Source organism: Ursus arctos, unplaced genomic scaffold, assembly GCF_023065955.2.
Source record: "Ursus arctos isolate Adak ecotype North America unplaced genomic scaffold, UrsArc2.0 scaffold_1, whole genome shotgun sequence".
Taxonomy (NCBI): Eukaryota; Metazoa; Chordata; class Mammalia; order Carnivora; family Ursidae; genus Ursus; species Ursus arctos.
The window spans coordinates 35,694,192-35,721,770 of NW_026622763.1; the positions used below are offsets into that span (position 1 = coordinate 35,694,192).

At 40.4% G+C, this 27,579-nt stretch overlaps 2 protein-coding genes across 2 annotated transcripts; both read right to left on the bottom strand.

Moving 5' to 3' along the window:
• Positions 1-216: 216 nt before the first annotated feature.
• LOC125281296 (guanine nucleotide-binding protein G(I)/G(S)/G(O) subunit gamma-10-like) lies at positions 217-14,575 on the bottom strand. Its single transcript, XM_048213897.1, has 3 exons — positions 14,480-14,575; positions 9,000-9,071; positions 217-378 (listed from the first exon to the last, which is right to left on the bottom strand). Exons 1-3 carry the CDS (start codon positions 14,573-14,575, stop codon positions 217-219), a joined length of 330 nt encoding a protein of 109 aa, XP_048069854.1.
• Positions 14,576-19,943: 5,368 nt separating this feature from the next.
• Positions 19,944-21,854, bottom strand: RPRM (reprimo, TP53 dependent G2 arrest mediator homolog). Its single transcript, XM_026490724.3, has 2 exons — positions 20,979-21,854; positions 19,944-20,146 (listed from the first exon to the last, which is right to left on the bottom strand). The coding sequence occupies exon 1, from the start codon at positions 21,626-21,628 to the stop codon at positions 21,299-21,301; it is 330 nt and encodes a 109-aa protein (XP_026346509.1). The 5' UTR covers positions 21,629-21,854; the 3' UTR covers positions 19,944-20,146; positions 20,979-21,298.
• Positions 21,855-27,579: the final 5,725 nt, after the last annotated feature.

Below are 27,579 nucleotides of genomic sequence, written 5' to 3' on the forward strand. Positions count from 1 at the left end.
GCCATTATTATTTAAAGTCTACCCCTTCACCCAGTTGCCCTGAGTAGAAAGTCACCAATTTCCATAGAATTTTGATTATAGGACCAGGCCACAGGAAAGGTCTGAAATATCTACTAGTCTTTTGGCTGGAGAAAAGTGTTTTCTGAAGACTTGGAGGCAGTTATTCATCACTTTGCGCTTAAAAGCATTCCTCAGCGAACTTCTTCCCTGCAGCCTTTAGAATAAAGCACAGGATCTGGGCTTCCAGAAGGGTTTGCTTCCAGCTGGAATGCCTACCAGCGGGGCCTCCTTGCAGGCACTCTGCATGCAGTAATATTGAAGCTCTGCAGAGGCCTGCAAGACCTTGATCCTCTCTACGCTAGCCTCCAGCTTGAATTGCTCCACCAGTCATGCAGGGCGTTCACGCTGGCCTGGTAAGACATGCCAGTGGTGCTGGGCTTCCAAGGCAGGTGGTTTCCTATCACTTTAAAGACAAGGAACAAAATCTCTAACCTGACCTAAAGGGCCTACCTCAACCAGCTGTAGTGTACCTTCTACTACTTCTCAAGTCCTATGACCCCTTTCTCTTTTCATTCTAGCTTCAAAGAGAGGCAAAACAAGCCAAATTTCTCTTGCCACAGGGCCTTTGCACACATTGTTCCTTCTGTGTAATAAACTCCTTCCAACTGTCTTGGATGGTTATAACCTGCTCTTTCTTTTGACCTCAGTTTAATATTCTTACTTTGGGAAAGCCTTTCCTAGCCCCCCCAACTCAACTTTCCTGCTGTCAGTAATCCAACCCTTCATTTCTCGTTTATAGGAAGTAATTGTGTACCCACTCAGGTGATATAATGTCGTGATAGACTTGTAGCTTCATTTTATGGAGCCATTTTTGTACACTATTATATTTCCAACACCCTTTTCAATTCTTGGAAAAGTAGTTGCTCAATCAGTGTTTGTTGAATTGAATGGGTAGTTGAATAAATGTTTTTTATTTATGCTATTCCCCAATAAAAAACTAAAATGGTCCTCCTTTCATGCACTAAAAAGATACATGAAGTTTGCTCCCACTATTCTAGTAAGCATTATCTTCCTTCTTTGAATATCACACAAATGACAAGTTCCATCCTATTGGCATTTACTTGTTTTTTTCTGTTTCTATAGGAGATAATATGCCTTCAAATCAAGAGTCATGCTGTCCACATGAGCTGATTTACCAGCTCCACTGCCTCCCTCCATCTCATGCTGCATCTTGTGTCACAACGAGAATACTGCTGGTTTAGATTCGGTATGAAATAAATACTAATTGATGTGAGGTTTTATAAAACTCATTAGGAAATTTGTGGAGAAAGTGTGCAAGAAGCAACTTTGGTAGATTAACATCACTCTGTCTTTGGAATTTTATACGGACCTGACTTTGGAAGTCTAGAAGAAGAGTGTGGCAAAACACAAAGATATGTTGAAAAGAGAAAAATGGAAAAAATGTAACAGACAAATGCCAAGAGACAAATTAAGGATGGAAATATGAAAGTTGTATGGAATGGAACTTAAGGAAAAAATTATTTGTAAATAAAAAGGAATAGTTTATATTGATTAAGAGCAAATCTTGCATATACCTAATAAATAAGATAAATGTAAATATAGTACAAACTGACAGAAATACAAGTAGAAATTGAAATAACAGTAATTCTAGGAGCCTTTAACCTAAAACTCCTAGAGCTGGTTATACATACACAGACACACTCACATGCAACGTCAAACCCAGTAAGCAGAGACTTCACATCATTTGCTAATGACTTTGTGATTTTTATAGAAGTTTTTCAAATGCTAGGGTAACAGAAATTCCAGTAACTTCCTAAAACTAGATATTAAAGCCGTATTGTGTGGAGAATAAAATAACTAGACAGTATAGTAATAAGTTATCTAATTACTTAGAAAATGCATACATCAATTTCTTAAATCTTAAGTTACAGATGAAATCACAAAACTGAATGTATGGAATATGTAAGCATATTATACTAGTTGCAAAAACGTGATAATCAGAAGAAAATTTATTGTATCATATAACAATTTTAAAATTAAAATGAATACATTTAAATATATAAAATAAAAAGGACATAGGAGTGAATAAACAAAACATAGCTATCCTCCATCTCCAAAGGCACTTGACACCAATGGTTTTATGGTGAATTTTGTCCCAGTCTTCAAGGAGGAGGTAATTATTATTTATGCCGCTCTCAAGCATTGAAAAAATGTAGACATGCCTAAAATTTGTTCTATGACTTCAGTATAATTGTAAAAAATGGATTCTAGGGGCACCTGGGTGGCTCAGTCAATTAAATGTCTGCCTTCGGCTCAGGTAATGATCCCAGGGTCCTGGGATCGAGTCCTGCATCAGGCTCCCTGCTTAGCAGGGAGCCTGGTTCTCCCTCTGCCTCTGCGCCTGGCTTGGGCTCTCTCTTGCTCACTGTCTCTCTCTCTCTCTCTCAAATAAATAAATAAAATATTTTTTAAAAAATGGATTCTAAAGTTCAATCTAAGGGAAAATACTCTGGAATTGCCAAGAATATTTGGAAAAAAGAAATGAATTCTGACTGGCCCTAACACATATCAGAGTATAAGAAGTAGTTACAGTAATTTAAACATTTTGGTATTTTTCTTAAATAAACAGATTCAATTGGAAGAATAAATGCTAATTATTATTTCAAATCCATTGTGAAAATAGCATATGATTTGAAAAGCCGTTGGGATAATTTGAGGAAAACATGTTAGCATTCTACTTCACATTATGTCCAAAGAAATTCTATAAAAATTAGAGATCTAAATGTAAGAACTAAATATTAAAATAAAGTTTAAATGCAAGGCTTTTGGGGCATCTGGGTGGCTCAGTTGGTTAAGTGCCTGACTCTTGATTTCAGCTCAGGTCATGATCTCAGGGTCATGAGATCGAGCCCCAAGTCAGGCTCTGCAGTCAGTGAGGAGTCTGCTTAAGATTCTCTCTCACTCCCTCTCCCCCTGCCCTTCCCTCTGCTCTCTCTCTCTAAAATAAATAAATAAGTCTTAAAAAAAATAAAGTGGAAGGCTTTCTAACACAGGAAATGCAATAGTTAAAAAGGAATAGATAAATGGGTATGACCTTTTAGGAAAATAAACTTTGTGTATGGGGCAAGACACATAAGTAAATGATAGACCGGGAGAAATTGGTGAAAATTAAAAAATATATATAATATTCAGTGCTCACAAGGGTGTGGTAAAAGGACATATGCATACTTTTGGTAGGTGTATAACTGGTAAAAACGTTGGAAGATTTTAAATGTTCATACATTTCAGCCCAATTATCCCACTTTCAGATAGCTGTGCAGTAGAAATACCATGAAGATGCCTGCAGAAATATGTACAAAGATGTTCACTGCAATGTTGCTTAAATCACAAAAGATTAGAAACAACCTAAGTGTCTATGGAGTTCATAAGTTACGGTAACATCCAAAGGTGACAGTAGGACGAGTGAACACAAAGATAAACGACAGTACAACATGGGTGCTGACCACGTAGAATGAATTAATCAGAATGGACATGGACCATAAATAATGAGCACAAAGAGCACTGCTATGTACTGGCTTGATTTCAGCCATGGGTACATCATTTTCAGCAGCTGCTTTTAAATTTCGGATTGATTTGTATCAACTGCCCTTGAAGGATACCCATAATGTACTACTTAAGGGAAGCAGAGTAAGTCGCAGAATCCTCTCCATGAACTTAACATGATCTTATGTTTTACAAAAAATTAAAAGAAACAGAAAATCCACTGTTTATGTGGCAGAGTGTGCTGTATATACCTTTCAAAATATTCTAAAATATTTAATATTTAATTCATGACTTATATTAATACTTTTATCAGGTGTTTACCCTTCACCATATTTTCCTATATGCCTTAGCCCCTCCTCTAATCAGCTGCTCTCTTTTCCTTCCTGCCTCTCAAAAGTGACGATATAGCAAAGAGAAGAGGGAAAAAGAAGTAGTTGATTTTGAATTTCACAAGATCACTATGCAGGAAGAAATGGAAACGATGCAGGCCCGGAGAAGAGATTTGGAGGAAAACACTGTGAGGTCAGAGGATGCCACCTTCCATCACTGCCCCCATCAAAGAGAAAGGAGAACAGTTGAGGGGTAAGCAATGAAATGTTGATAGAAGGGGGTTTGTGAGGAAGAGACTCTGAATCCCATCCTTCATCCATCCTGGAGAAAAGCCAGATGAAGACCAGGGTAGAGTGGTGACAGCCTGCTGGAGGATTTGAAGAACTGAAAGGAGGACTGGGCCTCTCTGCAGAGAGCTGGCTGTGTGGTGTGTCTGTGGAGATGGGTCTGAGTCAGCTTCATGAAGTCAGGAGTTCCAGGGTGGTGCAGGAACTGTGGTAGGAATCCTGTACACCCAGGGGACATTCACAGTAGTTCTTATTAGTCCAAGGATAGCATGAACTTGATGTCAGAAGTCATCTGACTTTCAGAGCCTCTGCAGGGAGGGACTTCGATGAATCTACCACCCAGGATCCTATTAGATAAGACTCATCTCAGTAGATGCCACAATGGGAGGATAAGGATGAGAACAAGATGCCTTGGCACTTTGTAGGCTCACAACCATGTGCCCAACTCTGAGGAAGGAGGTAGGGTGTCATCAAGGGGAAGAACTGATTCAATAGCATGGGAGCTCCAACTACATGCCAAGTGGTTGTAGAAAAAGAAAATTACCATTTTCTGCATGCTTGAGTTTGTATAGGGAAATGTATACCTGCCATTACCTGAATCTCTGTCTTCTCTCATTTTCATTTCTTCCTGCCTTCCTTCCTTCCCTCCTTCCTTTCCCCCTTCCTCCCCTCCCTTTTCTTTCCTTCCCTCCTTCCCTCCTTCCTTCCTTCTTTCGTTTTTAATTCCAATACACTTAAAATAGTGTTATATTAGTTTCAGGCGTACCAAAAATGATTCCACAATTTCATACAACACCCAGTGCTCACCAGGACAAGTGCCCTCCTTAATCCCCATCAGCTATGTCACCCATCCCCCACCCCCTCCTCTCTGGTAACCATCAGTTTGTGCTCTATAGTGAAGAATCTGTTTCTTGGCTTGTCTCTTTCTCTCTCTGTCTCTCTCTCTCTCTCCCTCTCTTCCCCTCGCTTGTTTTGTTTCTTAAATTCCACACATAAGTGAAATCATATGGTATTTGTCTTCTTTCACTTTTTTAAAATCCCAAACCCTTACTGTTACCCCACCCCCTGAGAATGTTTAGGGCGCAGGTGGAGCTTTTCACTTTTTTCCTTATAAACTTCTCTGTTATGTTGAATCTTTACAATGGTGCACACTTTTATAATTAAAAATAACAAAGAAAATAATAATTGACACACACTCCCATACATCAAATAGTGGGGTAAAAGAAATGTTTAATTATTTGTTCAAGGTTAAATGTTTCCAAAGTAAGCATCCCTTTAATTTTTGGCTGCAGTAATCACTCATATTTTCTGCATCTAAATTTAAATTGATGGGCCAAATAAAGTAGATGAAGGATTTCTGTTTAAAGAACACTGTGAAATGTGTAGGACCTGCTTCTTTTCATGCCCCACCATTGCTCAGCAATTGAAGCAACTATTAACTCGGCTGATGCCTATTAAGGGCTGGATGCAGTCTTTCAGAATTTCCTTCCTAAGACAGCAGGGCAGAATCAATGGCAGTTTCAGCTCTCCTGAAGATTGATGCAGGGTTGCAGTGCTTAGCAAAACCATGTGATCTTTTAATCAATCACTGAAATAAATCTATGCAACCGGTGTCAGGAATCAAAGTAATTTCACACTCACCTTCCCAATTCCCTAGAATCAAAGAAAATGGAATCCAAATTAGACTCACTGAGCCACACTACTGAGCCTCCATTCCCAAAGGGATTTAATATTTGTCACTGTTCAAAAGACTTATCTTGCAATAAAAAAAATGGAGGTTGGCATATTTATCTGTAAATATGAAAGAGACGGAGCATTCCCTATGGTCCTGGCTCATAAATAGGCTAAGCCAGAATGTTGTCACATGAAACCATAATTCCTAATCACTGGCATGGAAATAGAAGCTGTATCTTTCATAGGATACTAGAAAGGTTTTGCAGAAATCTTATGATTCACTCTCCTGACTCACATAAAATTTAATAAAATATTTCTACACAGAAGATTGTTTTTTGCTCTTAAATATCTTGAGGAAAGAAGTTTCTCTAAAAAATATGATTTATAGCCTCATCTTCTTTACTTCTAGGAATTTCTTCCACATAAGATCAACTCCTGATTTAATCTACATAATAAGAAAGATGAGTGAACCAGTGGGTACAGAATGATAAATAATTTAAAAACTAATTTAACCTTGCCCTCAAGTATTGTGGGAGCATTACATAGTGAAGAACAATGTAATGGTATCTTAGTAATGTTTTTAAGAGCTTTTATTAGCTGACCCACCCAAAATTCAAGTGTGTATCAAAGGAGTGGCTGTATTCAGGGCTTCTCAAATTCAGGACCAAAGTAGCATCTTAAATCATCTCCCTGGTCTCTGTGTTTGAACACTTAGCCTCTCTCTGAACACTTTGTTAGTTGCCTACGATCTCACTGGATATGCAGGTAGAGGAAGTGGCAGAAATGTACAGTTGACTTGAATAGGTGTAGCTCTCAGCCTTTTATCTATACTTTTTATAAAAAATTTATATTGACCAGCATACCGTAACATATAAAGCCTGGGCTGAAAGCATACTGTGTCTTCCTAGCACATCAGGGGAATGGGAAAGGAATGGAAAACAAGTGACCAGAGTTGAGAAGCTAACTCCACCGCAATGTGGACTCCAAAATGGGGGGCTCCAGCATTCACCCAAATAGCTTAGGAGTATGGTTAACTTAAGCTTGAGCCCAATGGTTGTGAGTAGCCCAAAGCTTGTGCTGTCATTGTTGAGACATAAGAGTAGTTTCAGAGCAATATTATGCTCTTTGTGATGAGGTGGGCGGCATCACATTCTAGATGCTCCTAGCAACAACTATGAGTATATCCAAACAAAGTTTCAGTTCCCTGAGACAGGAAAGTTTTGGCAGGGTAACAGGGTCAGAAGACAAGACATACAGACAGAAGCCAGCTCTGTAAACTAGACAAGTGGGCTTCAGAGGAAAGGCTGTGGTTCTTTGGACAAAAGATTGTCAAGGTGTTGAGCATGCCAGATATTGTAAGATCAATCAGATCCCACCAGCTGGTCCCCTGGAAGCTACTATTATACTCTCTAATCTGCTCAGAAACTGGGCAGAAATGAGCCTTTGGTTAAGGTCCAAAGATTCAGCAGAACTGAGCTATGTTAGTTAGACTTTTGGGCTCCTCTCCTACCAACTACCATGGACCAGGTGCCCCAGAGATATATGATGTAGATAAGCCACAAGATTCCTTCTAGGAAGTATTCCTCTCCCCGCTCAGATTTTCAGACCGAATAATTTGTTATTTTTAAGTCTAAATTTAAAGGTGATTTATTGTCATTTCAAAGCATATGCTACTTTGTGTCTTATAAATGGAAACCAGGTGAAATGTATCCTTTGAAAGACATTCTTTGGGGCTATGTTTAATCAAACTCTTAACACCCAGATGATGGTGTTCTTGGCAGAGTTTCAAAATAAAGGCCACTCTGAGGACAGGACATGAAATTATATTATAGCAAGGAATATTTAAGCAAGATCCTAAGATGACAATGCCAATTACAGTGACTTTGGGATGCAGGACTGTGAAGTCACACGATCCCATGGAATTAGGTCAGGATATTTTTGATAACAAGGTGGGTTTTGTTTAAGAGCAGTGTCACCTAGAAACATAGACAACTCATGTCTTACAATTTCACAACTTTCTCCTTTTATTATAAAACATAAAACCATTAAGAAGACATTTTACCAATGTTAAGTGTATAACATTTACCTTATTGAAATAAATGATTAAAAAAAGCAGATGATATGTGGGGAGTATTGTAAACTTTTCCCAAAGGAGATATTTACCTACTGTCAAACCTATGTCTGAGGCTCCTAGGGCTCAGGGATAAGCAGCACAGTGACACAATTCCAACAGGACTGATTTCGATGCAGGACGAATGCACGGTCGCCTGCTCAGTGAAACGTACTACCTCATCTCTTTCCAGCGAGATGAACAGAGTCAATCTGCTTTCAGAAAGGTGGTCTTCGTGTCTCCAATGTGTCTGTGTGTACTAAGAAAGCCTCTGCCATCTGGAGAGAAGTCTAGACTAAAACATTACTCTTGTTGGAAAACTAATTAATTTTTTTTTCCTTAGGAGCTAAACTATAGTATCATGGAAAGATACTTTGAAATTCTGACAGCACACTGGCAAAAACTTCCTATCCTTCAGATCAGGGACTGTGTTCTTTGCAGTGCTATGCAGAATCTGAAACACAATGCTATAATTACAGGCTTGGATTCTGTGTGTGTTCTCAAGCCTTGAGACATGAAGGTATTAAGTTTTCTTTCCCAGAAACAATGCAGTGTTTCTTATATCTGATTATTTAGTGTGGCAGAGACCACATCTTGTGCTGCATTAGAAAGAATGATTTATCCATTAACTCCTTTTAGCCATATAGTAAGGAAACAAAATCCTGTTAAATCCATGAGTCTGTACCTCAGGGATTCTTTTGTTTTGGATAAATAGGTGCCCCCAAGCTAGCTTAATTTTCCTTTAGAGGCAGGCAGCTTAATGTAAGAACTAGCCTTTGAACTTGGAGAAAGCTGAGAGGCTGTGTCTGCACCTGCCTCAGAAAAATAATTTCAAAGTCATTTTGACTGTAACTTCTGGACAAACAAATTAGGAGTGAGATCAGGAACTTTAGAAGTGAGATCAGGAACTTACCATATTTATGGCCAAGCTGTAATAGAAGATGATTTTAGCACAATGGAGTTGTAAGAAAAGCCAGGCGTGTGAGTGAGAAAGGTGGACTCAGCCTTCTGATTTGTACCCCAGGTCTTGCTACTTCTGCCAAGTCCCTGAGCAGGCTGCTGCTGCTTCCGCCAGACAGCAGAGCAGCCCGCCAGGTGCCTGCGGTCTCCCATACAAAGGGGAAGAGTCAAGAATAATGAAAGCACAGGATGAGAAGGCACCTCAAAGAGTTAGTCTGTCTGATTCCTGAATCTCCTCTGTAGCATTCCTGCTGAATGGGCATCCAGAAACAGGAAACTTATTCTCTCCAAAGGCCGTTCACTTCATATTTGTATGGCTCCGCCTACTAGAAAAATCTTGCTGGTTAAGAGTTGAATCCTCTCTGTGTGTAGCTTGCGCTGCTCACTGTTGCCACTTTTGCTACTTGGGTGTAGAGTAAACAAATGTAATCCCTCCTGTTTGTGGCAGTCCTCAAACATTGGAGTGTGGCTATTCTGTTAAACCAGAGGCTTTTTTTTTTCCTTTCCTTCAGTTGTAAACACTGCTACTCTTTTGACCGTTTTTCATTTAACATGGTTTTAGAACCCTTGCCAGTATAGTTGCTTTCTTTGAATACACTGATTTGTTTACAACTTTTAAAAAATATGGTATTAGGACCAGAACCACTTTAAATTGGAATAATCAAGAAACAGAAGAGAGCTGGCCTCTGGCTTGCCCGTGCAAGAGTCTTTGCTTCCATCCGTGCAGGCTAGGTTCACCTTTTTTGGCTATCTCCATATTCCACTGACTCATTCCACTCCATATTCCACTTCTTGAACAAAAGTTTACGTCTTTGGTATTTACGTTCTGTTGCTATACCACATTTTCCCCATTCGATACTTGCACAGCTGTTTTAGACCCAAGTATAGGACCTTGTATTTTCCCAGGTTAAATTTTATCTTGTTAAAATCAGATCATTACTCAAGTGTCTCAGAAACTTTGGTATCCAGATTTAGTCAGTCAATATATTCTCCCTCTGCTTTTCAATTTCCTCATAAATGAGAAAGTAAAGACTGTGCAATCCAATACATGGGAAGTGCCTAGAAAGGGGACAGATATATAGTAAGACCTCCATAAAGTAAATTATCATTTTATAAGCAAAAACAGTCTATAAAAATGTCTTTTAACATTAAAGGATATTTGTTGACATTATGCAAATAAGCCCCAATGTTTTAGAATACAATATTTTAGTCAAAACTCCATTGTAAGCAGAGTTTCAAGAAAAAAATTGTTTAAGCAACATAAGTAAACACTAGAGACCTTTACAATTATAGAATTCAAGGAGAAAACAATTTTTAAAAATCTCTATTCATTTTCGAGTAAGAGGGCTACGTAATTGGACAAGTTGAGGCTCATTTTGAATTGCCTCCTAAAATCCACATTCCCACCTCCTAGAACCGTCTGCTACTAGCAAACTCTGAATCTACCAAAATGATAAATTGCTTTGCATCTCCTCCATGTGAAATCATTACTCAACGCTGTAGGATGGATCCAAGTTTTTAATGACCCAGCACCGTGTGTGAAGAAGTTTGAAACTTTCCCTACTGTCAGTCTGACGCCAGGGAGTTAGCAGGATGGCATAGCGGAAATGCTCTTGGTTTGTGATGTCTCAGATCTGGGTCACATCTTAGCACAAGAACATTTTAGCTATGTGACCTTGGATAAGTTACTAACCCTCAGTCCCTCTACTTTCTCGTTTATGGGAGTGAGATGATTGTATCTTCTAGAGTTGTAAGGAATTTGTGTGTGTGTGAAGTACTAACTATGCTTAATACTAGCAGTTATCAATCATGGATGATGATGACAGTTAGCAACAAGAATTTGTTGATGCCTACCAAGTTTCTATGAACAGAATTTGAAAATCAGCCATGTCAATAATACAATCCAACTAGAAGACAATAGTAAGAGGAGAATATTGAAAATAGGACTATATTATATTCTGATTAAGTGCTTGGAATTGGTGTGGAAGCAAAATCTCTCTTAAAATAATAACTTCTCATGTATTAATTGAAAACATAGAATAGAGGAAAGTCAGATGGGCTTAGAGAATGGCCTAATTAATATTCTGGCATATCATTTCATTGAAACATGGAAATATTAAAAATTTGTAACTTTATTCAACCTTTCTTAAGTGACTGATACATGACAGGTAACCCACACTCTAAGAAGACAATGCCCTTGGTGGTCATAAAGCCTTTCTTATAGCACTTATCCACTGTCTAAGCACTCTTTCTGAATCCACAGAATTATAAATTGAAAATATTTTTATCTCAAAAATCATTGAATCATGGAACACTGTTAATATTTTCTTTTTTTCCTCTATACAGCACATTAAGCATGAAATGAAACTCCATATCAAAAAGTGAAGGTTCATCCTTTGAATAGCTTTTCTTTATTTCAATAGTCAGTGAAGTCTTTGCTTTGTACAAGGGAAGTATGTTGTTGGGGAATGAAAATACATTTAACAAATGCGAAGAATTCAGTGTAATTTAATCTCTGTATTATAATATTTGAGGTGTGCAGTCTCATACAAAAGGTAGATATGGGTTTACTTTAATTTTAAAGTAGATGTTTATTCCAAAGCTGAAGGAATCCTTCAGTAAATTCTCCTTTAAAATGGAGAATACATTTCAATTGTAAATTTTCAAATTTTCAATATTACTATTGGGTTCTTTATATATTATTGTTTTGAAGTGATACATCTTAGGGCCCCTGGGTGACTCAGTCAGTTGGGCATCTGCCTTGGGCTCAGGTCATGATTCCAGGGTCCTGGGATCAAGCCCCACATCGGGCTCCCTGCTGAGTGGGGAGTCTGCTTCTCCCTCTCCCTCTACCTGCTGCTCCCCTGCTTGTGCTCTCTCTCTCTCTGCCAAATAAATAAATAAATAAATAAATAAATAAATAAATAAAGTGATCTATCTTATGTTTACCAGGGTTAATTGCTTTGGCATCCCTTAAAGTTTCTACCAATAAATCATCTAAATGTTAGAGAATTTTAATAAAAGAACACTTCAAAATGAATTATTCATTGAGAAAATATTTTTAGAAACTTAGATATTTACTTTTCTTAAAAATAAAATCCAAATAGGCCTGGAGATCTCTTTTCAGATAAACCAGGGTAGTACATGGTTTACTATGTCATAGTGAGAACAAGATTTTCCAGACCACCATGTAATGAAGTGTGCCACAATGGTGAAATGTTAGGGTGTAAAAAGATTACACACCAAATACCAACTCAGGAAATTATAAATCAGCCAAAAGTGGCTTAGAAAAACTATCACTGAGCAAAAACTGGGTAATCAGGCTGTTGGATATAAAACAATTAGTCAAGGATTGACCATAAAGTAAATCAAATGTTTAGAGCACAGTGGTTTAGATTTTTAACTATTGAGAATTTTAATTTTTTTTGAAGTTATCATTTCCTGAAAAAGACATAATCAAAATATAGGAGGGCTACCATGCCAAGAAAAAGAGGATACAAAGAAAGAAAGAAAGAAAGAAAGAAAGAAAGAAAGAAAGAAAGAAAGAAAGAAAGGAAAAATAGGGGGGAGTGGTCTTCTATTTGTACAAATGTGCCTTAGAGGCTGTTATGTAGGTTGCATTAGCAGAGATCCTCTACTGAGAGCATTGTGCTTCCCATCCTAAGATTCAGGCTTTCACAGTTGGAAGCCTGAAGATGAGAGGAGCTTACCTATTGTGATGAGCTGTGTGAGAAACAATCTTCTAAACACCAGTCTTGATGGTTGACAGATTTCCTCTCTCAAACACACCATCAGCTCCCCTCCCCACTTGTGAATAAGAATGAGGAGGCCCACAAGTACAGGTCTCATAGTGCGGAGAGGACACCTGCAGAGCAGCTAGTCTGCTGGGTAATTTCACCAAGTCAGAAGGGTGGGAACAGGCAAAGCAGCTGGAAATCCGAAGAAATGAACAATGATGCTTCAGTTTCTATGCAGATAAGGAAGCTAAGCCAACCCTCTGGGTTAAGATGAATTCAGATAAGGAACAATTGAGGAACAGAATAAAGAAGGATTCAAAGAAAGGTTAAATACATATATAGATATAGATATTTATATATATATAAGTATCTATATACATGTATCTCCTATGTACTTACAGAGCAGCAGCCTTTCCAAGGAAGATGGGTCATGAGAGAGAGTCCATCAAAGTGAGTTTTTCACATCAACTTGGAAATGCTAAATATTTTATCTATCTCATGGAAAGTCAGAAAGCTTAGGAGAGAAGTCCTGCAGCAAATACATCTGCTTCATTTTGTTTAATAATTGATCATATTAAAGATTTTGTTACCATAAAATTTACCATCTCAAGGACATTTTTATGCCTAGCCAGGTCTAGGGAGGGCAAATGATTTTATTTTCATAAACAAATGGAGATGTCAGATGACTGGTCGAAATTCATATCACTGCGTGCCCCAGAAATCCAGGCTATTATCTGGGGCACAGGGAGCCACATCAGCACACACACAGCGTAGTGAAAGAAATGGGAAAAGGCTTCTGAGTCGTGCTGAAGACAGTTGATAGAAAAAATAGTTTTTAAAAGCATACTAAGTTAGGAGTCAGGAGATAGGGGCCTAATGACTTGGCGCTACCACTGGCTGGCTGGTGTTGGTTCCTTTGAACTGGGTGAGAGTCAGGTTAGGGCATCTAGCAGCCTGTTGCTTCTTCTGATAACAGAATCTCTTATGTGAGGACTCATGGGCTTGTGATTGAATAGAACTGACTCTACTTGCCTTTGTTCTCTCCCTCTCACGACAAGGATGGCAGTGACCGAGGACACCCTTCTTCCTGCATCCACCCCAGTGTCTGAGGTTTGTTCAGGAAGTTCACCCAGGAAGACGGTTTCTTTCTGCTACAGTCGTTGAGCTGGTAAGATGTGAGTGTGGGCCTAGAGGGGGAATCTGTGTTTGTTCCCCCTTCACTCACCACGTGGAAAGAGCTTTACTGGAAGATGGAGACGGTGGAAGAATCTGGATGGCATCACACATACATCAGCTTCCCGTGCAGCTGAAGTAGCTATCCTTGGTCTTGCACATCACGCACGTCGGTAACAGTGGGCTTGAATTGGGTTTACGTTGACAGCAACTCAAAGGGTCTCAATTAATATAGCCCATTATAGGTTGGATGTTTTATGAACAGGTATTTATGTTACTCAAAATAAGGACACATTATTTTCTTCTCTATAGAATGCGAGGGAGGGAATTTCGCACTTGATCCTTTTTGTTAATTATTCAGTCCTTGAAAATTCATGGTGGGGGAAATGAATAAAACATGGATTCCCAAGCTGAATTTGTAGAAAAATATAGGTAGCCTCAAGAAATTCAGTCGGAGCACTTTCTTTAGGCCTTCCATATTCATGCTTATCTGGAGCTTGAATGTATAATGTACAGTGCACCTTGTGTGTGCTACCTGAGGGCATGGGGAAAAGTCAAATTAAGTTGTTTGAGTAGGTCAGGCCTCCACATTAATTACAGAGAATAGAGAGTACTTCATCGGTAAGGGGAAAAGTCACGAGTACGTGTAGCTCGTATGTAACTAGCTCTCCGAGGACGACACGTGGACACAAATCAGCAGAAGACAGGCTGGGATCAGAGACGGTCCCTTTAAATTCCATGATCCTTTGGGCTCAACTTCCAACATCTAAGTTGGTAGCTAGTGCAAAGTCATGACGATAGTGGGTACTAAATAATAAATATTTATTGATGATAAAGATAAGAAGATCTGGCAAGGCATCTTTGAGCTTTGGATATAAGAAAACTGAGCTAGCTAACGGGTTGCTTGCAATTAGTGCAAGACTGTGCAGAGGAGGGACAATTGGAGGAGGAATTAAGAATGTTTCACATTCTTCTCGCACTGCTTAGCACTTACACCCAGTAGTCTTTGGTCCTTTTCTTAGTCCTCTAAATGCATGATTTCCTAGTCACTGTTTTGAGAATTCATAATCTGCCTGTAAATTCCTGGAGACTTAATGGGTTATTTTTGTTTTCATTAATCTTCAACTTTAGGATCCCCTCTCATTTCTCTTAACTTAGTGTTTAAAGATTTTTTTAAGCTTGTGCAGTATATAATCTTTGACTTTTCTGTCCCTTGGGGTTTTAGCTTTTTTTTTTCCCTTCTTTCCGGTTCTTAGATGAAGATTGAAACATACATGTCAAGATCTAGATGTATTGTAAGACTCCAGGCACCTCGCATAAATCGTATTCACTGAACATTTTGGGACTACTGCAACTTTTTCTATGTGTTATTTTATTGCAAACAAATAGTATAAAACAACTATGGAATATGTGATGCTTACTTATAGCCTGCAGTAGGATGGATGTGTTTCATCAGTATATCATACGGGAAACAGAGTATGTGAGTGTGTGCATGGGTACCTGCCTTAATCAATACTATTTAGAATATGAACTACATGATCCTGCTCAATTTATAGGAAAATAAATAAAGCAAAAGAGACACTCTAGATCCCCGAGGGATTCTTTTCCCAAAGTAATCAGACATCTGGAGTCTTGGTCTGATAAAAATCAATGACTCTTTCAGGGCAGTATATCTTTAGATGTGGACAAGGGAAGGAGTACATAATGAAAGAGGAATTGGTGAGGGTGGAAGGCAAATATGAAAAAAATTTGATGAGAAAAACTAACATTTTCTCCTTGTAATAATCTGTGCCAACATGTAAACTATAGCATAATTATGTATGTATATTTATATCACCATGAATTCCAGAAATAGTAAATAGGAGCAATTTCTTTATTATTTGACTCTTTTGGGGTTGATCATATGCCTTCCCTAATGTGTGTTTATCTCTGCCTGTGTTTTATGGCTCAAATGAATAGGAATCATCTCATTTTCTTGGTAATAACTTGTAATGTACCATGTAGACATGAGTGCTTGACAAACACTATCTGTTTGACTTCCGAGTTCAGAAAATATTACTATCTAATGGAAATCAGCTTTAAAATGGGACCAGGGCAGAGTTTTGTTCCAGCGTTATCACAGATGGCTTGACCTTTTATGTATTGATCACTTTGTGCCTGCATTTACCCACTCAAAAATGTTTCAGCAACAAGCTTTTATGTATATTTAGGGAAGGAAACTACCCATTATCCCTTCGAAAAATAATAAATAGACAAATGAATATATGCTTTGCTTATTCTCACTGAGTATGTATTATTTAGGTTAGAAGCAAGCCACTGTTTACAAGCTTACTGAGGAGTATTTAAAAATGCACCTAGTTATTTCTACAACAGTCCTTGTAGAATCTCCCTCTGAAATATTTTGAATTTCTCAAATTTATGTAGTAAATTTAAGCTATTCTTTTAGGATCACCATAAATGATATATGACTTGCTGACAACATTACATACTTAACTTTTCCTAAACTATACTTTCTAAGAATTTTTAAATCTAAGCTCACGCTATAAAATTAATCCTAGACTTTCAAACATTTCAAGCATTTAAAACAATACAAAAAGATTTGGAAAGGAAGACAGTGAGATTGGCCATGGAAGCAATTAACCATTGAGCATTTAAATTCAGAGATTAGGAAATAATTACTATTGTTGAAGCTGACTTTAAAACATATCCCATTTGAGCTATTGTGCACATATCTAAATGGGATTTGGCAGGTGGATAAAAGATTTGTTGATTCCTGTTTGGGGAATTGCTTTAGACTTGCTGCTTCAACAGGCTTTCAAACCAGGTTTGAGTCTTATAGAACAAACTGAACCCTGGAATCCCTTCCTGGCACTGCGACCCCCAAAATGACTGTTATAATAAGCAAGGCTAACGATGGCTCTAAACTGCATGTGGGACACCTGCTGTGTGGTGTTGCAGAAGCTCAAAAGGGAAAATGCTTTGGGGGGAGAAAAATTGGCTGTCGATTTGTCTTCGAACACCCGAGAAGCTTCTGTAAACAACAGCACATATTAGCTTGACTGTGCATGATCTAGATGAATCACTTGCCAGTTTTTGCTCCTTCATTCAGTGAAGGGCTTTGCTTTCATTGTGCCATCCAGGGAGAATATGGAGATCTGGCGTATGTAGGGCACTGGTTAGGTGACGTGTGATTTGTCAGTTTAGAAACTGTTGTCTACCCCCGCCTGGCTGGGGGTCTGAAATTTTTCTTTGATTATTGTAAATAACATATCCTGAGTCAAGGAGCACTTGACTCTCGGGGATAAACATTTCTACCCAAAGGACCAAGACGGGAAAGATAAAATATATTTCTAAGGTTACCTCAGGAAGAGATGTATGAAACATCTTAAGAGACAAGGAAATGTTAAACAAGTTAATTCAATAGAATTGTACAATGTCCTTTTAGAATCCATCTTTTTCATTTTAGGGATGAGGCCACTCAGTTTCTCAGAGACCGGAACAAAGCTTTCCTCCATCATAGTCCAGTGTGCCTTTCCCTTCCCCCCTCGCAATTAGCATAGGCAGACAGTCACAGGACTGACTCTGGACCCAAGGAGAGGTCAGGGTGGCTTGGAAATCAATGATCAGGCACAGGGACTGTCCCCCAGGAGCAAGTCTGATCTGAGACCTAACGTGGTAGCATGAGCTTTATATTTGCCTTCCCTCAAGCACCCTCAAAGTATCCAGCATCCAAGTTCTTAATACATTTTCAGAGACAGTGAGAAGATCTGTACCGGAATCTTGAGAAAAATAACATTTATCCACTATTGGCTAAGCCCCTTATGTGGAGGCCGCCCAGTTAGGCTCAGAGGTGTCAGTGGCTGGCTGCACAGCCTGAGAGGGGTTACAGCCCAGCTAATCCACTTGCTGAGTCTCACAAAAACCTCTCCCTGCTTCTGCTTTATTTCCAGAAGGGTTTCAGGAAGTATCAAATACCTCCCCATGGGCTAGGTCAGATCCAGCAAGCTTTTACAGAAAGCCATCTCTCTCTCTCTCTCTCTCTCTCTCGGGGCTTGCCACTCATTACTGACCAAATGGTGGACGTAAGTGTGGGATGAGATAATCTGCCTGTTTGCATCTATCCCTCTCAATTCCCAGTCTCTTAAGGCTGAAATTGTTTTCTTAGGTCACACAGAGAGAGTGACTTTTAGAACTCACTTTCCTTTACAGCATGACTGTGGGAAAGGATAGATGCAGCATACACTCTGGGCAGAATTAAAAAGTTTCATTTAATGTATTTGTTAGAATCAGGGAAAGAGAGAGCCAAAGGCAGGATGAGACAGGGAGTGGTGTGGGGCACGAGAAAGCGGTTGCCGTGTGGCCGTCAGGGAATAAGGAGTGTAAAAAGCTTCTTGCACACATCGCCTCATCTATAAAAACCAGAACCACTTGGCATCTCTCTAAGTAACAAATGGATCTAAGGGCTGTAGAGAAGAGTTGTTGGCAGGAAATGGTCCCCAGGGCTATGATATTTTCAGACTGTGTGTGTTTCCCTATAATGCATAGATCATGGATTACAGAGCTTTCTTCACATATCTTTTTTTACCTAAAGACTAAAATTTGCAGGTTCTGGTTTGTCTGACAATCACAAATTCTGGGAGTAAGAGAATAAATTCGGATACTTGAGGTAAGAAGAACTAAATCTTCTTTTGAGTTGCAGGGAGGAGGAAAGAGGTGTAAAGAAGTATTAAGATGAACAAGCATGGAAGAGATCCTGGTGGTAGAGGAGATGGTAGTCATAGGGTTGCTTGGACAGGCCCCTCTTTCAATTTTCAGGACTTTGGCTTTAAATGGAAATGTCTGTTGTATAGAAACAAGTGAAAACGGACCTGTAGGTGTGAAACCTTTCTGTGCCTGAAACTCACTGTAAACACACACCTTGCACAGCACATAACTCTAGCTAATTGGTTTTTGATCCCTAATCGATTTCCACCAGAATGCTGAATTCACTGATGGGCTAAAAAATCTGCAGGAAGAAAGAACCCTCAGCAGATGTTGCAGCCACCAAAAAAACTGAGTTTAATGTTAACCGTCTGGTTTGTCCCAGCACAAACTGGTTGTTCTGTCTTGTTTCTCTCTTTGAAACATGGAGGCAGCAGATTCACTTCGTGCCACAGAAACTGTCTACAAAATAAAAAGTCTCCATTTCCTGTCCTCTCCGCCAGCCAAAGTAAACTGCCTTCCATGACTCACCCTTAACTACACGTTGACTTCGTTGACTCCGCTCCCCTCCCCAGATACAGAAAACAAAAACAAAAACAAATAAGCAAACCCTTACCAGCTGAGAAGACAGGAACAACAGGCAAAACTTCAAAATCCTTTTGTTCCTCAAGCCTGAAAACTACCAGCATTCAAAAAAACATTGAAAGTCATATTTCCTGGCAAGATTTACGTTGAGGGTGAAAGACACACTTAAGAATAGATAGGATGTTAAAGGACGCTCAAACGTTTTGGTCCCAATCTTCGAGTCAAAGGACATGTTTATACCAGTCGTGCCTCTTCCCCAGTAAATGGGATAGCTTACTGTCATTTAATTCTACTCAGCCTTATATCTGTTATTGTGAAGTCTGTCATTGCCATAGCAGGGTGGAGAATCCTTTATATTTCTGAAAATATTTAGGATCCAACCCCAGGTGTAAATATAACCTGCTCTAAACTTCTTATCAGGTTGAAGCTTGCAGTTATCGTATCCTTTGGGTTATTTTCACAGTCACGGTTTTCTACGCTCTTCTTTCCATCACTGTTCAACTTCTGAAGTCCTAAATGTGCCTACCACCTGCTGTAGCTCCACTCCAGCCCAGCCTTCCCAGTGGGTTGTAATACTCACCCCCCCCCCCCCGCCCCCGCATTCAGGACCTTGGCTAACTCCTCTCCACCTTTTTGCCTGGCCTGGGGTTGGTTAACTCCAGATTAAAAAGCAGGCCCAGTCTCGCTTTTAATCTCGCCTTTTCTCTCAAAACGTAATATGGCAAAGATAATGCATGGCATGTTTTAGCAACAATGCTTTACCCCAGGGAGAATTAGCGTCATTACATACTTTAGCAGCTACTCTTCCTCACATTTATTCATTAATTATTTATTTTCGAGCAGCATCCCGACGCCTTCTTGCTGACGTTGGTCAGGGGAAAGACGCCCTCCCTGAGGGCTGGCCAAGCCATCTCTTCCTCTCATTAGCGGTGTAACCCTGTGTTCCCGCTGGAGCCCAGCACGGAAGTGTCATCTTCCCGCGGGGGCCGCCTGTTGTCTCGCCTGGCTCAGAGAGCTGAGCCTAACTGAAATATAAAATATTAACTGTTAGAGAAAACAAAGGATGCCGCCTCCAGCATGGCTCCAATGCCTGAGGCTTGGTTACGTCTCACTAGTCCCTAGGCCTCTCTGTCTCATCCGCACCCTCACCCCTCCTCAGGATCCACGAGTTGAACTGCAGCTCTCCAAAGCGAATTCCCCCCGCTGGTAACCCGACTCCTCAGGGCCTCGCGTTCCCTTCTGCCGGGGAGCGCAGAAGGACCACCAGGAAGCCAGGAACAAAACACTTAAATGTTGCATTTATTAAGGAAATGTTAAATAAGAAAAAAAAAAAGTCAAAACGGTGTCATGAAGGTCAAGAGCACTTTTGTGGCGTAAACCGTGCAGTCATGAGCTACAAGTTCTATTCCAAGTCTTTGCCCCGGGGCTAGCTAGGGCGTCAGCCTCCCCCATATCCCCCTCCCCAGTTGGAAATGAAATAAAAGAAACAAATCACCCGTTCACAGTAGCAGGCTTCCCCCTCCCCCCACCCGTTCTCCCAGGATAACAAAACTCTAACCCCAGGCAGGCAAACAAGCCACTAGGGCAGCAAAGGACTTATCAAGTATGTGTACTCAAGCAAACAGACACAAAATCCCTTAAAACAGCACGTTACAATCAAAGGTATTTATAGTCTCTCGCGCCAGGGCTGGGAGGAGCGGGAGACAATGGGCGCGAATCCGGACACGGATTTGTGTGTCCCCATTAGTTCTGTTGCGTGGCGTAGACAGCGGTCACTTTTCGGGCCACCAGGCAATCGATGCCGCTGGGTCTCTTCCCCTGCCCGCCCGCTCCACCTGCCCCGAGAGCTTGGCCCACCTGCGGGTGGAGAAGGGCCGTCGCCGGGTCGGTCTCCCCGCGTCCAAGCTAGCGGCGGCTTCCAAAGTTCTGCGCCCTAATCGACCCCTTCTTGCCACTTGCTGCTGAGTCCAGTCAGGGCCCTCTCCTCCTACTGCCAGGAATGGGGACTTTCAGAGGGCGAGCGAGAAACGGGTCGCTTCATCCCGAAAGGCAAAAGTCGAGATTAATAATTGACTCCGACAGGTTTGCTTCGCCCGGTCTCTGATGGTGAGGGGGCGCGGCCGGGCCGGCTAAGTGGGGAGGCGCTGGGGCGGCTGCCGCTGGGGCCGGAGGGCCGGTCAGTAGGGCCCCACGACCACCGCTTCCACCTCCTTCGACGGTCTCCGGTCTTTCACCAGGAAGTTGATCATGCCTTCGGACTTGATGAGGAGGTTGCAGCCGAGGAAGAAGATGCCGAAGACCACGGTCAGTGAGAGCACGCACATGACAGCGATCTGCACCACGCGCATGATGTACAGGCTGCGCTCGTCCGGGCCGCCCTCGGCGAAGCCGTCGTCTGTCACCACCGACGCCTGGGTGCAGCAGCGCACGGCGCGCTCCAGCGCCTCGCTGCTGTTGGCCAGGAGCAGGCCCGCCACATCGGTCTGGTTGTCCAGCGCCGGATTCATCGCGGGAGCCGGCGGGCGCCTCGGGAGGCGCGGGTCCGAGGGGTGGGAAGGCGGCGGCGCGGGAGGAACAGACACGGAGCCGAGCGCTCACTTGGAGACTTGCGCGCGCGGGGGCTGCTCGCTCTCTTCTTTCCCAAGTCCCCGGGTCGTGGGACTTTCCCAGGAGCCTTTCCGACGCGCGCCGCAGCCTGGCTGGTCTGCGCCGTCTGCTCCTGCTAGGGCGGTGCTGGTTCCCGGCGCTCGCTCGATTGGGGGCTGTTGGAACTTGGCGGGGCTGGGCCAGCGGGGCCGTGGGAGGTGCGGCGGCGGCGGCGGCGGCGGCGGGGCGGCTGCTCTGAGCGAACAGCGACCCCTTCCGGCCGCGCCACCGCTCTGCGCCCGCGGCCGTTTGGCCGTGGGAGAAGCAAAGGGGCGAACCTCCTCCTCTTGCCTTTCTTGCTTCGCCTCTTTTTCAACTCCAAAGACTAGGCAGAAGTCACTGTACTTTTCTGGCTTGATGGATGATTAAAGAGTTTCGGATGGAGGAGAGGTTGCGATCAGCTGAAAGTTTCCAAAGAACTGGGTCGCACCAGCTCTGCGTGTCTTTTGCCTCCCGCCCCTCTCACCTCTGGGCGGATGAAAGTAGCGATGAATCGCAGGTGGCAGATGGTGCTGGCGAGTGCACGCGCCCGCCGCCTGTGTCTGATTTCGTCTTGACTGCGATGGATTGCTGGTGGAGTAGGGATGATCTGGGAGTTTTTTGTTTGTTTTTGTTTGTTTGTTTTTTAAGTATTGATTTGAGGAAGAAAGAAAGCAGGGAAGGGGAGAAAAAAGGAAATAGAAAAGGGAGGGAGGAAAGAAGAAAAAGAGGAAAGAAGCCATTGGAAGACAAAATAAGACAGGTTTTTTGGTGATTTTTGAGGTGAAGGAAAGGGGAATAGGGGAAGGATATGCTCTTCTGTGGCCTTTGTGTGGAAATGGTTGCCAGAAGCGGGGTCACCTCTCTGGGAAGGGTGGGAAGATGGGCAGAGTGGGCGCTCTTATAATCTTGATGGCAGATGAGTTTTTGGAGGTGCTTCCAGTGTTTTCCTCGGTTGGCAGTAAATCAGTCGTGTTATTGCTCATCAAAATCCATCACCTAGAACACTGGCCAACTGCTGCAGGCTCTCCCCATTTTCCAGAAACTGATGTATTGCACCTTAGTCATTTTAAACAAAGCTACAGATGTTTCGGGGGCCTGGCCTGAGGCTTCAGCCCATTATGATTTTGTGGCTGGCTTCCTGAAAACTTTATAAACCTGTCACATTGTTTCTTCAGCTCCAGAAGAATTCTTCCGTTGTTCTTTTTTCTTCTCTTTTCTACTTTCTTTTCCCCTCACCCTCCTCCTTCCCCTCTCCCTTCCTTACTTCCTTTTTTCTTTCAATTGTAACAGGTTGAAACCAGAAACTTGAAGCTCAGTCCAAACTTTTGATAGAATACATTTACCACATTTCTATTAAAACATAATAACTGTTTTGCCATTTTCACCTCTGTTCTCAATTCCATTCTTGTTGCATATTAAGCCCTCTTATGTTTCTCTCCTCAAACATCATTTATTCCATGTTGAGAGATTTCTTTATTTTTTTCGTACTATTTCATGACTACCATAACATAGAATGAACTATCTTTTAGTTAAGAGTTTTCAATTTTGGGGTGTTGATTATATATCAGCTTGAAATATGCCTAGATCCTTCTAAGTAGCTATCTTATTTTAGGCATAGTTTCATAGCTGCAAATCCAGGCTTTTGGGCCTTATCTATAATTCACCTGGTTTATGGCTCTAGTTTCTCATGATATCATTAGCCTTGAAATGCTCCATTCCCAACAACTTCTTCTTTGGACAAATGTATTATTAATTGGAAAAAACTTATTTAAATCTCACTATACAATCAGTCTGTCTTAGTTAAGATGGGTAATACTTAACAATAAAACATGTATATGTGAAAAAATTACACAAGAATTTAAGACAATATAAAGCAATACTAAAATGAATAGTGAAGGCAAATACTAGGAATTTAGAAGAGCGAAAGGTGGAGAACAGAGGTTGACTTCCAGGGATGTTAACTTGCACAGGGTTGTATGCTTAGTAGAAGTTGTGTGTAAATGGGTAGAGATAGATAGTCCCTTCTTTATGTGACAAAACCAAGTAGAATGATATAGCACATTTGTAAGGTCCAACGTGGCAGGACTTGAGTTACAAAAAATGCCTTAAAATATTAATGGAATCATCAGGATTTGAGTATGCTTATTGATATTGACAATGTTACTGTTTTAGTTAGAAGTTAGTGTAAAATTGATCAAATCTAGGAGTTCAGTGGAGGTTTGATATCATCAAACCTTTAAATTTGGGAATCTCATTCTTACAAGAAATAACTTTCTTTTCTTTTGGTGTTCTCTACTAACCAGCCACAAAATTGTGAGGAAGCGGAAAATAGCTATTCCCACCAGTTAGTTCAGATTTCTGAGAATGTGACTCTCTTTCCTTCATTTCCCCACCACCCTGCACCTCTTGTGATTTTGTTGAATGAAATTGTTTATAGAATTTAGATGCAAATTAACTATAAACCTACTGGTAAAAAATATATATTTATCATTGTATTAGGGAATCTAAGGGAATCTAGCTAGGCGGCTAGATACAGGTTTTCTGCAGAAAGTTATTTATCTTTCCATTTTGTATTTTGAGTGAATATGGTTCTCTCAGCTTTAATCCTGTTATTCACCTGTTTCCTAGGAAAATCTTAGAGATGTGGGAAAAACTCCTTTAAAAAATGTGGGTATAGAAAAACTTAATTTCTAGAAAAATAGATGGTAATATGGAATAGTCACTTGAAAAGCTTTGATACATAGAAAGACCCACTGTTATATTTATTTAACTAGTGACCTCTTCTACTTCATTGGAAAATGTTTTCATTTTCAATAGTTAAATGCTCAGCATTTCACGATATACATGTTATACAAGGAAAGAAACAATTGTTTATTCTTTCCAGAAAACATATCTGTGGCATATAGTAAGTTCCACAAAAATATTCTAGGCTGATATTGATGGGCATCTATAATCAGTAGTCATTGGACCTACAGATTGAATTGTCTTGTTATAGGACCAGACACTTTCAATGTCAAAAGCCTTTTCCTTTGTTCTCTATTTGTGTGTATTATGAAAATATTAAGTAGACATTTTTCAGCAGAAAATATCAGACACAGGATATTTGTTGTTTGGGGGCAAGGTTTTTTAAAACATAAACTACATTATATGAGGAATAAGAATAAGCACTCATGTTCATTCATAACAGCAGACAAGAAGCAAGCCAGAAATAAGCAAAATATATCTTCACACCACCAGCATAGACATTATGAGAGCCAAATACCTAAAGTCATGTATTTTTACCCTTAGAATCACCCCCAAATTCCCTCTCAAACCTGTGCACTTCGCGCTTTGTTTTAACTCTCCCTCCCTCCCTCCCTTCCTTCCTTTTTCTTAAAGGATTTTATTTATTTACTTGACAGAGAGAGAAAGCACAAGCAGGGGGAGCAGGGAGGGAGAAGCAGGCTCCCAGGTGAGCAGGGGGCCCAATGCAGGGCTCATCCCAGAACCCTGGAATCCTGACCCAAGCCAAAGGCTGATGCTTAACTGACTGGGCAACCCAGGCTCTCCTTAACTCTTTCTTCATCTGTTTTCTTAATGACAGGATGTCAGTATCAGCATGTGGGTAGAGAGGAGAAGACAACTAGAGGTAAGTACTCTTACAACCACAAGGACTAATACCAGAAAGAAAAACAAAATAAAACATTAAACAACACAAACAAATTTTCTATGAGTGTACAGTATTAGTTTGGAGACATTTAATATAGAGACAAATGTTCTCGGGTGGCTAGGAGTCTCCTAATTGTCTAAAGGCAAGGACTTTGGATCCTGCCAACGTCACTAACTAGCTGAGTGATCGTGGAGAAATTCCTTTACCTCTGTGTACCTCATTTATTTATCTGTGAAATGGAGCTGATACTTTTCAGGATTCTGGAAGAATTGTGTCTCATCTTTGGAAAGAACCGAGAACAGCGTCTAGCACAGAGCAAGATCTCGAAGGTATATTGCAGTAGCTTCTGAGGGGGCATCAATGTGTATAAATCACTACAAGAAAAGGTTCAATTCTGTTCAATATTTCCCTTTTGAAGGATGGAAATGAGTGATACATTTTAGAAAGGTTTCCATATGAAGTGATTGACCTTTTTAAGTAAAAGAATTGTAAGGATGTGGAGGAATTAGAACCCTTGTGAATTGCTGGTGGGAATGTAAAATGGTGCAACTTCTGTGGAAAACAGTATGGCAGTTTCTCAAACACTTTAACGCAGAATTGCCATATGTTCCAGCAATTCCATGTCTAGGTCTATGCCCCCAAAATTGAAGGCAGGGACTTGAACAGGTATTTGTATACCAGTGGTCATAGCAGCGTTATTCTCAATAGCCAAAAGGTAGAAACAACCCAAATATCCATCAATGGATGAAGGGATTTAAAAAAAAAGTGGTATATACATACAAAAAAACAATGAAATTCTGGTACATGCTACAACATGGATGAACCTTGAAGAAATTATGCCAGATGAAATAAGCCAGACACAAAAGGACAAATATCGTATGATTCCATTTATATTAGATACCTAGAATAGTCAACTTTATAGAGAGAAAAAGTCGAATAGTGGTTACTAGCAAGTGGGGAGGGAAGTAATGGGGAGTTATTGTTTAAGGAGTACAAAATTTCAGTTGGGGAAAAAGAAAAAGTCCTGAAGATGGATGGTGGTGATGTTTGTACAACAATGTGAATATATTTAATAAGACTGAGATGTACACTTGAAAATTGTTAAAATGGTAAGTTTTATGTTATGTATATTTTACCACAATAAAAATTCTAAACATTTTAAATTACATCTAATAGAAATATTATATTCTAAAATTCAGAAGTTAGAAGATAACCCCCAAAAGTCATTCATCTCCCCATAACTCAAAGATAGCCACCCTTAGTAATTTAGAACATTTTCTTCCTGTCTTTTTACTACGCTTATTTTAACTTAGCCTTGACCAGGCAGTAAATACAATTTATACCTAACTTTTCCCCTTTAGCCCTGTATTTTCCCGTGACATTAAAAGCTTATTATTTGCACATTTTTAATGAGTGGATAGCACTTTATTATGTGAACATACCATTGTTTATTAAACAACTACTCTGTAGCTGGGCAGTTACGTTACTCTCAAATAGTTATTGAATCAATTACATTGTATGTAATTTTTGTTCACAAATGTCTTCTCTATTTAGGTAACAAGGATCAGAAATTTACAAAATTGCAATATTACTGAAAATGATACTATTTTTTTAAAAAGCAACACACAGGCAAATTGTTTGTAAAAAGGGTTGTACCAATCTTCACTCCCATTTGAAAAGCATGTGAATACCAATTTATCATGTCCTCTAGAGCAGGCATCCTCAACTTTGACCGCATTTTAGACTTACCTATAGAGTTTAAAATTTTTTTAAATATCCAAATAGAACCCACAAGGATTAAATCATAATTTCTGAGGGTAGGACCCAAGTATCTGTATTTCTTACATTTCCCCAGATGATTCAGTAGTCCAGCCATGGTTGAAAACCACTGCTTAGGGTAGTATTTTCAAGTTTGCCTTAAGATCACCTAAGGATAGGGTGGGGATGGGAAATTGCGGACTCCCAGGTCCTACTGCAAGCCAATTAACTTGCTTCCTGGGTTCATCCACTGGGACTCTGCTCTGGTGGGTCTGGATTGGTTTCTATGAATTTATATTTTTAACAAGTACCCCAGGAAATGCTTATCTTGAGGACCAAGTATTATGATTTTAAAAATTATCATTGCAAGTTTAGTAAGGAAAGAAATGCCACTTTGTTTGAAATTGCATGGTCTCATTGTGG

Excerpts from the sequence above, each read along its gene's own strand:
- RPRM (XM_026490724.3), bottom strand. The coding sequence starts at position 21,628 with ATGAATCCGGCGCTGGACAACCAGACCGATGTGGCGGGCCTGCTCCTG.
- LOC125281296 (XM_048213897.1), bottom strand. The coding sequence starts at position 14,575 with ATGGAATTTAAAGGGACCGTCTCTGATCCCAGCCTGTCTTCTGCTGAT. Across the intron at positions 9,072-14,479 it reads TAGTTACATACGAGCTACAC|ACCGCAGGCACCTGGCGGGC; the intron begins GTACTCGTGACT and ends TTTGTATGGGAG. Across the intron at positions 379-8,999 it reads TGCTCAGGGACTTGGCAGAA|CAATTCAAGCTGGAGGCTAG; the intron begins GTAGCAAGACCT and ends TGACTGGTGGAG.